This window comes from Chiloscyllium plagiosum, unplaced genomic scaffold, assembly GCF_037043375.1.
Source record: "Chiloscyllium plagiosum isolate Xiang-an unplaced genomic scaffold, Cpla_swu_hap1 HiC_scaffold_2, whole genome shotgun sequence".
NCBI lineage: Eukaryota > Metazoa > Chordata > Chondrichthyes > Orectolobiformes > Hemiscylliidae > Chiloscyllium > Chiloscyllium plagiosum.
The window spans coordinates 137,922,058-137,936,416 of NW_028270140.1; the positions used below are offsets into that span (position 1 = coordinate 137,922,058).

At 41.9% G+C, this 14,359-nt stretch overlaps 1 protein-coding gene across 7 annotated transcripts in view; it reads right to left on the reverse strand.

The window, feature by feature from the left end:
- wdr17 (WD repeat domain 17) overlaps positions 1–14,359 on the reverse strand; it is a 253,003-nt gene that overhangs the window by 33,044 nt on the left and 205,600 nt on the right. For 6 of the 7 annotated variants that reach the window (XR_006313775.2, XM_087973815.1, XM_043704725.2 and 3 more), the window contains 3 exons: positions 6,897–6,996; positions 4,534–4,673; positions 1,703–1,723 (listed from right to left, as the gene is read on the reverse strand). Coding sequence is in view for 6 of the 7 variants with exons in the window: in XM_087973815.1 (XP_087829941.1) it covers positions 1,703–1,723; positions 4,534–4,673; positions 6,897–6,996 (261 nt within the window). In the remaining variant the exon portion in view is untranslated. The remainder of the gene's footprint in view (positions 1–1,702; positions 1,724–4,533; positions 4,674–6,896; positions 6,997–14,359) is intronic. The other variant, XM_043704704.2, reaches the window with a different exon arrangement.

The window sequence follows — 14,359 nt, forward strand, 5'->3', positions numbered from 1 at the left end:
TAAGTTGGTCGAGTGGACAGATGGTGGATAAATGAGATGCTACATTTGATGGAAGAACATGGACAGACATTACAAAATAAGGGTATACAGTACTTAAGAGATGTAGGAACAGGGCAACCTTAGTGTATATTAGCATAGGTTACTGATGGTGGCAGAACAGAGGGACAGAGTAACTCCTAAAGCTTACTGTATCCTGGGCTTTATAAATAGAAGCATTGAGTAGAAAAGCTAGGAGGTGATCCCAACCATATACAAGGCATTTAGACCCAAGCTGGCATACTGTGTACAGTTCTAGATGCCACACTGGAGGAAGGATGTGAATACATTAGAGAAACTGCAGAACAGATTTACAAGAATGGTTACAGGAATAAGAAGCTTCAGTTATGAGGATTGATTGGAGAGGTTGGAACTCAACCATAATTCGCCAGTCCCGAGGCACCTCCCCTGAGGCGAGGGAAGACTTAAGGATTATTGCCAGTGTCCTTGCAATTTCCAGTTTCACTTTCTTCGATATCTTTGAATGTATCTGATTGGATCCAGATCCTTTGTCAACTTTAAGTATCGATAGACAAAATCATGATTTAGCAATTGAGCCCATCACTAGGAAAGATTGTCACAATTGGTCTAATTCCCTATCTTGAGGAATTACTGTATTTCTGAAATATTTGGGGAAATTGAAATGCATTTTTTGAATATAGTTGGTGATTACTTTGGAATTTGGATCATGTTAATGGTTATTCCTAATCGATACAGGAACAGGCAAGCATTATGCTTCATTGACTGAGTAAAAAATGATGAGAGCAGCTTGAAAAATAAATTGAAGTTTGAACCAGTTCAATTTTCACACAGATACTCTCATTCTTAATGTGGATGAAAATTGTGAAGATTAAAAAAAACACAAAATAATCATTTAATTGTGTTCATGCTGCCAATTTATTTTCAATGCTGTCAAGCAATGTGGATAAATGATTTTGCATTTAAGATATAAACCAAGCTGTTTTGCAGAAATGCAAATCAAAGTCACATGATATATTCTTGGCCTAGGTGCACCAACCCTATCCTGATTACAAATACTATCAACACAGCCATTTCTTCACTGCCTTCTGTCACATTCCAAAACCAATTCCACGGTATCAATGCAAATGCTATTAGGTTCAATGCTACTTGCAACAAATGTGCTTTTTTATTCATTTAAAATTCTTCTACTTTTTTTTAAACAAGTGCAACAAATGTGTTAAAAGTTCTGCACCAAGGAATTCTGTACAGTTGCAGCAATGCACATGAACATCACTGGCATTTGCTTCATTCCACTAATAAGGATCCAATCCTTTCAATGATTTATATCAGCATTAGTTAACAGCACATTTAGATGTACGATCATGCACGGTTACTATATGGGGAAGACTCGACAAATTAGCAAGTGCACTCCATTACTTCACCGACTCTAGATGATTAAGGGTCAACGAATAGAAAATCAGCCAGCGGCTATTGCTTAATGTAGTTCCCAATATTCCTTCTAATCATGTGGAACTTTGCATTGGAGCAGAAATTTGTACGACATGTGAAACATATAAAATCACTGCAAACCCAAAATAGCACCAAACAAAAGCAGCAATCTTTATAGCAACAGGAGAACCAGGAGTCCACATGCAGATCTAAGCACAGCAGTCAATATTTATGCTTTTGCCAACACTGGGAATACCTGTATCCAGTACACGGAAAGCTAAAAGCAGAAGGTTAAAAACAAAAAGAAATAAAAATAGTCACTCTTTCCAAAATGTCCACAAATGAAGCCTAGAAGAGAAAAACAAATTATACTTAAGCATGCACAAAGAATTGAATAATCTTTGGCCTAATGATGGTGAAAGCATTGATGCAGGATGAAAGCATGTGGCGACAATTCCTCCTATGTTTTGCTCTACATAACAACAGAAACCATATTTCAATAGGTAATACATAATGTGTAGTTCCTTCGGACAGCACCTTCAGGGATAATCTAACACATGATCTGGTTGTTTTTTTCCTTGTTGTTGATGTACACTGGGACTTTGCTGTTCATATGTTGGTTACTCAGTCCTGCCATGTCAACAGAGTGACTCTATTTCAAAAAAAATCTTGCACTGGCTTTGAACAGTTGACATTAAATGAAAAGCACTACACTAACATTGAGTTCTTGGTTGTATTTGAGCTCCTGGCCTTGGCTGTGCAGTTGGGATGACACCACTGGGGCAGGGAAGATGGCGCCATCAGGGGAGAAGTCACTCCCTCATCAAAAGAAATAATTTATATTTTGCTTCTCACATCCCCTGAATCTTCCAGAACACTTTACCCACCATGAAATCTTTTTGAAACGCAGTCAGTGTTGTATTGTAAGCAAACATAACAGCCAGTTTGTGTACAGTAAAATCCCCAGAACAACAGTAGGATGAAAATCTCAGCTTTTTAACAGATGTAGGGAGGTGATGGCCTTGTAGTAATTGTCAGTCGACTATTATTCTAGAAATCCAGGTAATATTCTGGAGACTTGGGCTCAAATGGCAAATGGTGAAATTTGAGTTCAATAATAATCTGGAATTAAAAGGTTTAATGATGACCATTGTCGTAAAATCCATCTGCTTTACAAACGTCCTTTAGGGAGGGAAACTTCTGTCCCTTACCTGGTTTGTTCAGCCTCGCGGCAGTATGGTTAACTTCGAACTGAGTTTTGAAATGGACAATAAATGCTATCCCAGCTGACAAGACCCACATACCATGAGTGATTGAATAAAGAGAAGAATGAGTTATGAGAGCATAGCAGTAAGATGCCCCTGCTCTCGAAATTATACCATGATAATCCTCCTGTAGGAGAACTCAGGTTTCAACATCCCATCCCAAGAACAGTACCTCTGACAATACAGCACTTCCTCAAGGATGCACTGAAGTGTCAGCTCGTATACAAATATCTACAGTAGGACTTGAATCTACAACCTTCCAGCTTGGAACTAAGGCAGTGCCTGCTGAGCTGGGCCATCATGTGGCATGTCATCTATAATTCCTACTCCTGTTACCTGTAGCTGGAAGAGCAACTACATGAATATGATAGAAAATCGCTAAAGTTTTCTCTGGAATCTTTGAGAATTCTGAACAAAAACCTCATAGATGTGGGTGTCGCTGGCTAAGGCATCACTTATTGCCCATCCCAGAAGGCAGTGAAAAATCATTGTGATTCTGAAGGATGATAAGATGCCGACAGTGATTACAGAAGGATGATCCAGCCAAACAGTTCAGATGAACTTATAGCTTGGGGATATAGCAAAGGCTGGACAGTTAATGACAGGGATCAAAATTTCGGCTGCGCATAGTGGGGGGTATTTGTGCATCCTGAGACTCAAGACTCAGTGTTTAACAGAAGAACTAGGAGCAAGAGGAGGCCATCTGGCCCCTCAAGCCTGCTCTGCCATTGAATAAAATCATGGTTGACCTTTTCATGCCCTTAGCTCCACCTACCCGTCCGCTCACCATAACCCTTTACTGTTCAAAAATTTATCTATCTTCACCTTAAAAACATTCAATGAGGTAGCCTCAACTGCTTCACAGGGCAGGGAATTCCACAGCTTCACAACAAGGTGAATAAGTTCCTCCTAAACTCAATCCTAAATCTGCTCCCCCTTCTTTGAGGATATGCTCCTGAGTTTTAATTTCACCCACCAGTGGAAACAATCTCCCTGATTCTATCTTATCTATTCCCTTCATAATTAGATATGTTTCTATAAGATCCCTCCTCACTCTTCTACATTTCAATGAGTATAGACCCAGTCTACTCAATGTCTCCTTATAAACCAACCCTCTTAATTCCAGAATCAATTTTAAACAGTTTAATTTTAGTTTCACACCAGGCTTGTTACAGAGATTGACACTCCATTACAGAGAGGCTGCGCACTGTTAGAACTGCTGACCATTTTTTGATGGAGGGGGAGAAAATGGACTTACAAAGAAACATGCTTCACTTTGCTCAATTTCCCATTGAGGTCAAACTATTATAGACCTGCCTCATGCCTCAGAAGTTAAATCAAATATGAGTTGGTCCAAAGGAAGTCCATGAAATGATAATGGAGGGAATAAGCAGACAGCAATGCTGTCGCTAATTAAATGCAAATACTTCATTTAGAACACTGTCAGTGTTCCTGCAGATGTATTCAGACATTCTGGGCATCTTGATAACCAGTGAATTCTATGGCCACTGAATGTACCTTGACCAAACTAAACGGGGAGATAAGGAGCATTTATTACACAGTGACTAATTACAACTTGGAATGCTCTCCCCGAAATACAGAAGCAGCCTCGTTCCTAACTTTCAGAAAGACATTTGATATAAACTTGAATTGAAGACATTTACAGGACAATCTGGAGAGGGATCTAATTGAATTAGGAAGATAAGTTAAATGATCTTGCGCAACGCAATAATAGGCAATGAATTAATGTCACTGGGATTCATTGATCCTTGGGATACAATTTTACCCGAGTCATCATTTTAAAGCATCTCTCTGCACTCACCAAGTTGTTGTTGACATGCACCTCCGGGCCAATAATTCCAGGACATAGTTTGTCACAGGCATGGCACTATCCCCCAGCACTGTTCCCACGCAAACTGCCAGCTCCAACTCATTGCCACGGACCAAGTTCGACATTGCAAGCTGCGTTCAAATTGAAAGCCACCAATGTTATCAATACGTCCTCCGTCCTTCATATTACCTTCAGGTCAAGGGTCAGACCACTTGAAATTCACAAAGGGAAAAGAACTATGAAAAAAATTGACTAGCTTGTAGTTGCAGGGAGAAATCTCCAGTGAAGTGCAGCAAGCCTTGTGGTCAAACCCAGTCAGTTTGAATCATTGACTTCAAAAAAACGTCTGAAGGAGCAGACGGGGAAGGAGACCATTGAAGGAAACAGTGGAAACTTCACAGAGGTAAATAGTCTAACTGCCAGACTGGGAACCTGAAGAGAAATCAAAGTGAACTCTGCAGGACTTTGGCAGACCTTTGGATTGGTCACCGAAAAAGTAGAGGAAACTTCAATGTTTCAAAAGATAAATGAGTTATATTGCGTTATAAGCTATAGTGTTGTTGGTAATATTTACTTTGTTTAACCGTTTATATAAGATGAAACATCTTTGATTCAAACACATGAAACATTGTGCAGTAGTAATTTATGTTACTAGCTGGATGTTCAGATTTCTCCTTAAGTAATAACAGTGGCTCATACTGGCTTCATAAAAAAACTCTCTGCAACATGTCCTCGTCCCTAAACCATTCTATGATTTAAACCTTTATTCCACATTCTATGTGGAGATAAATGTCCTCGCTTTAATCCCACAGTTATACTTTATTGGTTTGAATCTGTGCTTCCTCACAAATCAATTTATTTCTGAATTGATCTTCCACATGTTCCTATGACTACCTTTTTATCTTCATAAAATAAATGGTGCATAGCCCTTATTCAGGATGAAAAGCTCATTCTCCTCCAGTCTTTCTTCATTATCTTTGAAAACTAAGCTCTTCCTGCACTTGAATGTCCCCTGACCATTAGTGTTCAATATTACATTCAAGTATGGCATTGCGCAGCTTAGACATGATCCTGTTTGACTTGTACTGTTTTCATTAGTACACAATATAACTTAATGCAAGCATGTTAAACAGTATTAAAAAGTAAATCATCTTTGTCGACTAACATAAAACATTACATTCATTTCATTTTAAAATCTTCACCTTTTTTCAGCTAAACTAATACTGCATTCACAACAAAGGCATGTATGAAATTATCTGGACCTATTTTTGAAAATAAATTCAGAGTTGTTTTGTTGTGTTAGCTATCAAACAAATGCATTAACAGCATTGAATACAAAGTAAATGAGAACAATATATAGCTAAATAATTAAAAATATTATCCTCTAGAGGCATAACCAATTGAAACTAATAATTTTTAAAATGGTCAGGAACTGATTGCCTTACATTTATTTAAATTTGTCGGGAACGGATCAAATGCTTTTGCTGCAGAATGTCAATCAGCCTCAAGTACATCACTTTGGTTTTCACAGAAACATCATTGATGTCTCCTTGTATTTTTTGAGGTTGTTTAGATTTTAGTGAAGCACTCCAAATCAGGAGAGGTCGAGACACAGTAGACAGCGTGAAACTGTACATATTGCCTGAAGGATAAAGAATGAACAGCCATCAACTTAAGGTGACTGGTAAAAGAATCAGAAGGAAGTTGAGGAATTACATTTTTTTTAAGCAGAGAGTGGGTAAGATTTGGAATACAGAGCCTGAGGACGTGGTGATGGCAGGTTCAATAATGGCTTTTCAATTGGGAATTGGGTGCAGATCTGAAGATAAATCTAAAATTCCAGGGCAATGGAGAAACGACAAGGGAATGAGAGCAGATTACTTCTGCAGTTATCTGGCAGGGACATGATGTGCCAATGAGCCCCCATTGGCACTGTATTCTATTCTGCTCCATTTGTATACAGCAACCTACCTGCTTGTGATGGATGAGTTAGCCCTGCCAGCCTTTTGCTTGTAAAACCATTGAATTGTGCACTCTCGGTTCCTCAACATTCATTCACACACTAAAACAAAAGCTGATGCATCAAGCCTCACTAAAGTGTCTGGAGGACTTAGCAACTGCTTGATCAGTGAGTAGGGAAGAGAATTGAATGAGTGGTCATTTGGCTACACACCCAAAAGGACACTGCCAATTAACTCAGATGCTGAGATGCAGCGTACTTTTCTATTCAATCTCTTTGAATACAATTTTAGCCGGAAATGTTTTTCAGCCTAAAGGCTAAGGAAGTAACAAGCACAGGGCTGGATCAATTTGGGGTGTGGGGACTAGTCAGTGATTAAACAGAGATGTAGTACCTCAATGTCATTCACCGCAAGGTGGCAACACGCAGCCAACACTGCTCGTCCATCTTGGAAGTACCATTCTGCCAGCTCCTTACTCACCCTGTGCAACAAACTGCAGACAAGACACAGATCTTAGTATCCTTTTATTGAGTCCCGCACAACACGCCATCAGTAATTCAGAGTGAACTGCTCGACAGTAAAGAATTAAACAGTAAGGGAGGTGATGTGATTTAACATACCACATTCCACTGGCATCAGTATGCACCATCGACAAGATGCACCAAGGCTCCTTACTCAGCACCTTCCAAATCCCCAACCTCTATGCTTTGGAAGGACAAGGGTAGCAGATGTCTGGGAGCACTACCACTGCACGCTCCCATCTAACCCACCCACCACTAGAAATCCAGCTCTGGGTCAAAGTCTTGGAACTCCCCTTCAACAAAACAGTGGAGGTACCTACAACACATTGACAGCAGCTGTTCAAGGAGGTGGCTCACTCCCATCTGCTCAAAGGCAATCAGAGATGCTGATCTCGACAGCAATGCCCACAATCCATGAATGAATGAAACAAACAATAAATTTTGAGTCACGTGAATTCCAGGAAATGGGAATCATTTTCATTGACATGACGTTTAATTGCAGTCATTTGACCGAGAGATAGGTTGCAGGACAATAACTAACTGAGTTTGGTTTTATGTCTTCCCTGATGTTGGTGACATTGGCCTTTGGTTGTGGAGAAGGCCCTGGGATCAACCACACAAGGTAGGAGACGGTTCAAGAGCAGACCAGGCTGGTCGGGGTTAGAAAGTCCCTCCCAGAAGGCCCAGTCAGTAAGGTCAATCTTTTGATCCTTTCATTTCCTATTTCCAAACAAGTTCTAATCTTGTGCTCACGTTAGGTCTCAGCAATCAGAAGATGTTGGGTCTTCAGAATAGAGCTGTTCTCCGATTAGAGCGCGTTAAGTTAGACAGGGTTTGAACAAGGTTTTTAAAATGGTGAATGGTTTGGATGGTAGAAATAAGGAGAAATGTCTTATCAATAGCAGAAGGGTCAGTATTTGGAGGACACAAAGTCAACTCAGTAATCAGAGGAGACAGCATCAAAAACCAGGGTCAGTAACCGTGGATAGTGTCAAAACCCAGGGTCAGTAACCGTAGAGACAGCATCAAAAACCAGGGTCAGTAACAGAGGGGACAGCATCGAAAACCAGGGTCATTAATAGAGGACATAACAAGCATCATGGTGGCTCAGTGGTTAGCACTGCTGCCTCACAGCACCCAAGACAGGAATCAAACCTAGGGCTCTAGTGCTGTGAGGCAGCAGTGCTAACCACTGAGCCACCATGATGCCTGTTATGTCCTCTATTAATGACCCTGGTTTTTGACATGTCTGTGTGGAGTTTGCACATTCTCTCCATGGGTTTCTTCCGGGAGCTCCGGTTTCCTTCCACAATCCAAAGATGTGCAGGTCAGGTGAATTGGCCATGCAAAAAATTGCCCACAGTGTTACTTGCATTAGTCAGGGGTAAATATAGGATAGGGGAATGGGTTTCGAGGGGTTACTCTTTGGAGGATTGGTGTGGAATTGTTGGGCCGAAGGACCCATTTCCATACTGTAGGGAATCTAATCCAATCTAAAAAAGACATTAAATACCAGGGTCAGTAACAGAGGGTACAGAATCAAAACCAGGGTCAGTAACAAAGGGCACAGCAACAAATACCAGGGTCATTAACAGAGGATACTGTCAAAGACCAGGGTCAGTAACAGAGCACACCGTGCCAAAAATCAGGGTCAGTAACAGAGGATACAGTGTCAAAAAACAGGGTCAGTAACAGAGCACACTGTGCCAAAAACCAGGGTCAGTAACAGAGGATACAATGTCAAAAACCAGGGTCAGTAACAGAGGAGAAAGTGAGGACTGCAGACGCTGGAGACCAGAGTTGAAAAGTGTGGTGCTGGAAAAGCGCAGCAGGCCAGGCAGCATCCGAACAGCAGGAGAATCCTATCTGGCCTGCTGCGCTTTTCCAGCATCACACTTTTCAACTCAGTAACAGAGGATACAGTGTCAAAAACCAGGGTCAGTAACAGAGGATACAGTGTCAAAAACCAGGGTCATTAACAGAGGCTAGTATTAAAAACCACGGTCAGTAACAGAGCACACCGTGTCAAAAATCAGGGTCAGTAACAAAGGATACAGTGCCAAAAACCAGGGTCAGTAACAGAGGATACAATGTCAAAAACCAGGGTCAGTAACAGAGGAGAAAGTGAGGACTGCAGACGCTGGAGACCAGAGTTGAAACGTGTGGTGCTGGAAAAGCGCAGCAGGCCAGGCAGCATCCGAACAGCAGGAGAATCCTATCTGGCCTGCTGCGCTTTTCCAGCACCACACTTTTCAACTCAGTAACAGAGGATACAGTGTCAAAAACCAGGGTCAGTAACAGAGCACACCATGCCAAAAGCCAGGGTCAGTAACAGAGGATACAGTGTCAAAAACCAGGGTCAGTAACAGAGGATACAGTGTCAAAAACCAGGGTCAGTAACAGAGCACACCGTGCCAAAAGCCAGGGTCAGTAACAGAGGATACAGTGTCAAAAACCAGGGTCAGTAACAGAGGATACAGTGTCAAAAACCAGGGTCAGTAACAGAGGATAGTATTAAAAACCACGGTCAGTAACAGAGCACAACGTGCCAAAAACCAGGGTCAGTAACAGAGGATACAGTGCCAAAAACCAGGGTCAGTAACAGAGGATAATGTTAAAAACCAGTGTCAGTAACAGAGCACACCGTGCCAAAAACCAGGGTCAGTAACAGAGGAAAAAGTGAGGACTGCAGATGCTGGAGACCAGAGTTGAAAAGTGTGGTGCTAGAAAAGCGCAGCAGGCCAGGCAGCATCCGAGCAGCAGGAGCATCCTGCTCCTCGGTGCTACCTGGACTGCTGCGCGTTTCCAGCACCACACGTTCAACTCAGTAACAGAGGATACAGTATCAAAAACCAGGGTCAGTAACAGAGGATACAGTGTCAAAAACCAGGGTCATTAACAGAGGCTAGTATTAAAAACCACGGTCAGTAACAGAGCACACCGTGTCAAAAATCAGGGTCAGTAACAAAGGATACAGTGTCAAAAATCAGGGTCAGTAACAGAGGATAGTGTCAAAAACCAGGGTCAGTAACAGAGCACACTGAGTTAAAAACCAGGGTCAGTAACAGAGCACACAGTGTTAAAAACCAGGGTCAGTAACAGAGAATACAGTGTCATAAACCAGGGTCAGTAACAGAGGAAACGGCATTAAATAAACAGGTTCATTAACAGAGGATAGCTTCAACAACCAGGGTTAGTAACAAAGGATACAGTATCAAAAACCAGGGTCAGTAACAGAGGATAGTGTCAAACACCAGTGACACAGGGCACATAGTGTTAAAAACAAGGGTCAGTAACAGAGGATAGTGTTAAAAATCAGTATCAGTAACAGAGCACACAGTGTCAAAAACCAGAGTCAGTAACAGAGGAGACAGCATTGAAAAACCAGGGTCAGTAACAGAGGATAGTGTTAAAAACCAGGGTCAGTAATAAAGGAGACAGCATTAAAAAACAGGGGCAGTAACATAGGATACAGTGTCAAAAACCAGGGTTAGTAACATAGCACACAGTGTTAAAAACCAGTGTCAGTAATACACTCGGGAAGAAGACCATGTACAGGGCACTAGGGAAAGAGCAGGGGAATAGCATTATGTGAACAGTTCTATCCAAGGTGCTTTAAAAACAGAATGAGCCGAATGGTCTCCTTCTCTGTTGAATGACCCCATGACTAATAATGATAGTTTAAAGGACAATACCTGCCTTTATCTCTGTCAAAAACCAGGGTCAGTAACAGAGGATACAGTGTCAAAAATCAGGGTCAGTAACATAGGATAGTGTTAAAAACCAGAGTCAGTAACAGAGGATAGTGTCAAAAACCAGGGTTAGTAACAGAGCACACCGTGTCAAAAGACAGAGTAAGTAACAAAGGATGCAGTGTCAAAAACCAGGGTTAGTAACAGAGCACACCGTGTCAAAAGACAGAGTAAGTAACAAAGGATGCAGTGTCAAAAACCAGGGTCAGTAACATAGGTTAATGTCAAAAATCAGGGTCAGTAACAGAATGCAGCGTAAAAAAGCCAGGGTCAGTAACAGAGGATACAGTGTCAAATACCTGGGTCAGTAACAGATATTACAGTGTCAAAAACCAGGATCAGTAACTGAGGATACAGTGTCAAAAACTCGGGTCAGTAACAGAGGATACAGTGTCAAAAACCAGGGTCAGTAACAGAGGATACGGTGACAAAAACCAGGGACAGTAACATAGGATAGTGTCAAAAGCCAGGGTAAGTAACAAAGGATGCAGTGTCAAAAACCAAGGTCAGTAACATAGGATAGTGTCAAAAACCAGGGTCAGTAACAGAGCACACCGTGTCAAAAGCCAGGGTCAGTAACAGAGGATACGGTGTCAAAACCCAGGGTCAGTAACAGAGGATAGGGTGTCAAAAACCAGGGTCAGTAACAGAGGATACAATGTCAAAAATCACGGTCAGTAACAAAGGATACAGTATCAAAAACCAAGGTCCGTAACAGAGGATCCAGTGTCAAAAACAAGAGTCAGTAACAGAGGATACAGTGTCAAAAACCAGAGTCAGTAACAGAGGATAGTGTCAAAAACCAGGGTCAGTAACAAAGCACACCGTGTCAAAAGCCAAGGTAAGTAACAAAGGATGCAGTGTCAAAAACCAGGGTCAGTAACGGAGGATACAGTGTCAAAAACCAGGGTCAATAACAGAGGATACGGTGCCAAAAACCAGGGTCAGTAACAGAGCACACCATGTCAAAAGCCAGGGTAAGTAACAAAGTACGCAGTGGCAAAAACCAGGGTCAGTAACAGAGGATACGGTGTCAAAAACCCGGGTCAGTAACAGAGGATACAGTGTCAAAAACCAGGGTCAGTAACAGAGGATAGTATTAAAAACCACGGTCAGTAACAGAGCACAACGTGCCAAAAACCAGTGTCAGTAACAGAGCACACCGTGCCAAAAACCAGGGTCAGTAACAGAGGATAATGTTAAAAACCAGTGTCAGTAACAGAGCACACCGTGCCAAAAACCAGGGTCAGTAACAGAGGAAAAAGTGAGGACTGCACATGCTGGAGACCAGAGTTGAAAAGTGTGGTGCTAGAAAAGCGCAGCAGGCCAGGCAGCATCCGAGCGGCAGGAGCATCCTGCTCCTCGGTGCTACCTGGACTGCTGCGCTTTTCCAGCACCACACGTTCAACTCAGTAACAGAGGATACAGTATCAAAAACCAGGGTCAGTAACAGAGGATACAGTGTCAAAAACCAGGGTCATTAACAGAGGCTAGTATTAAAAACCACGGTCAGTAACAGAGCACACCGTGTCAAAAATCAGGGTCAATAACAAAGGATACAGTGTCAAAAATCAGGGTCAGTAACAGAGGATAGTGTCAAAAACCAGGGTCAGTAACAGAGCACACGGAGTTAAAAACCAGGGTCAGTAACAGAGCACACAGTGTTAAAAACCAGGGTCAGTAACAGAGAATACAGTGTCATAAACCAGGGTCAGTAACAGAGGAAACGGCATTAAATAAACAGGTTCATTAACAGAGGATAGCTTCAACAACCAGGGTTAGTAACAAAGGATACAGTGTCAAAAACCAGGGTCAGTAACAGAGGATAGTGTCAAACACCAGTGACACAGGGCACATAGTGTTAAAAACAAGGGTCAGTAACAGAGGATAGTGTTAAAAATCAGTATCAGTAACAGAGCACACAGTGTCAAAAACCAGAGTCAGTAACAGAGGAGACAGCATTGAAAAACCAGGGTCAGTAACAGAGGATAGTGTTGAAAACCAGGGTCAGTAACAGAGCACACAGTGTTAAAAACCAGGGTCAGTAATAAAGGAGACAGCATTAAAAAACAGGGGCAGTAACATAGGATACAGTGTCAAAAACCAGGGTTAGTAACATAGCACACAGTGTTAAAAACCAGTGTCAGTAATACACTCGGGAAGAAGACCATGTACAGGGCACTAGGGAAAGAACAGGGGAATAGCATTATGTGAACAGTTCTATCCAAGGTGCTTTAAAAACAGAATGAGCCGAATGGTCTCCTTCTCTGTTGAATGACCCCATGACTAATAATGATAGTTTAAAGGACAATACCTGCCTTTATCTCTGTCAAAAACCAGGGTCAGTAACAGAGGATACAGTGTCAAAAATCAGGGTCAGTAACATAGGATAGTGTTAAAAACCAGAGTCAGTAACAGAGGATAGTGTCAAAAACCAGGGTTAGTAACAGAGCACACCGTGTCAAAAGACAGAGTAAGTAACAAAGGATGCAGTGTCAAAAACCAGGGTCAGTAACATAGGTTAATGTCAAAAATCAGGGTCAGTAACAGAATGCAGCGTAAAAAAGCCAGGGTCAGTAACAGAGGATACAGTGTCAAATACCTGGGTCAGTAACAGATATTACAGTGTCAAAAACCAGGATTAGTAACAGAGGATACAGTGTCAAAAACTCGGGTCAGTAACAGAGGATACAGTGTCAAAAACCAGGGTCAGTAACAGAGGACACGGTGTCAAAAACCAGGGACAGTAACATAGGATAGTGTCAAAAGCTAGGGTAAGTAACAAAGGATGCAGTGTCAAAAACCAAGGTCAGTAACATAGGATAGTGTAAAAACCAGGGTCAGTAACAGAGCACACCGTGTCAAAAGCCAGGGTCAGTAACAGAGGATACGGTGTCAAAACCCAGGGTCAGTAACAGAGGATAGGGTGTCAAAAACCAGGGTCAGTAACAGAGGATACACAGTCAGAAACCAGGGTCAGTAACAGAGGATACGGTGTCAAAAACCAGGGTCAGTAACAGAGGATACAGTAACAAAAACCAGGGTCAGTAACGGAGCACACAGTGTTAAAAACCAGTGTCAGCAATACACTCGGGAGGATGACCATGTACAGGGCACTAGGGAAGGAGCAGGGGAATAGCATTCTGTGAACAGCTCTATCCAACTTGCTTTAAAAACAGAATGAGCCGAATGGTCTCCTTCTCTGTTGAATGACCCCATGACTAATAATGATAGTTTAAAGGACAATACCTGCCTTTATCTCTGTCAAAAACCAGGGTCAGTAACAGAACACACCATGTCAAAAATCAGGGTCAGTAACAAAGGATACGGTGACAAAAACCAAGGTCCGTAACAGAGGATACAGTGTCAAAAACAAGAGTCAGTAACAGAGGATACAGTGTCAAAAACCAGAGTCAGTAACAGAGGATAGTGTCAAAAACCAGGGTCAGTAACAGAGCACACCGTGTCAAAAGCCAGGGTAAGTTACAAAGGATGCAGTGTCAAAAACCAGGGTCAGTAACGGAGGATACAGTGTCAAAAACCAGGGTCAATAACAGAGGATACGGTGCCAAAAACCAGGGTC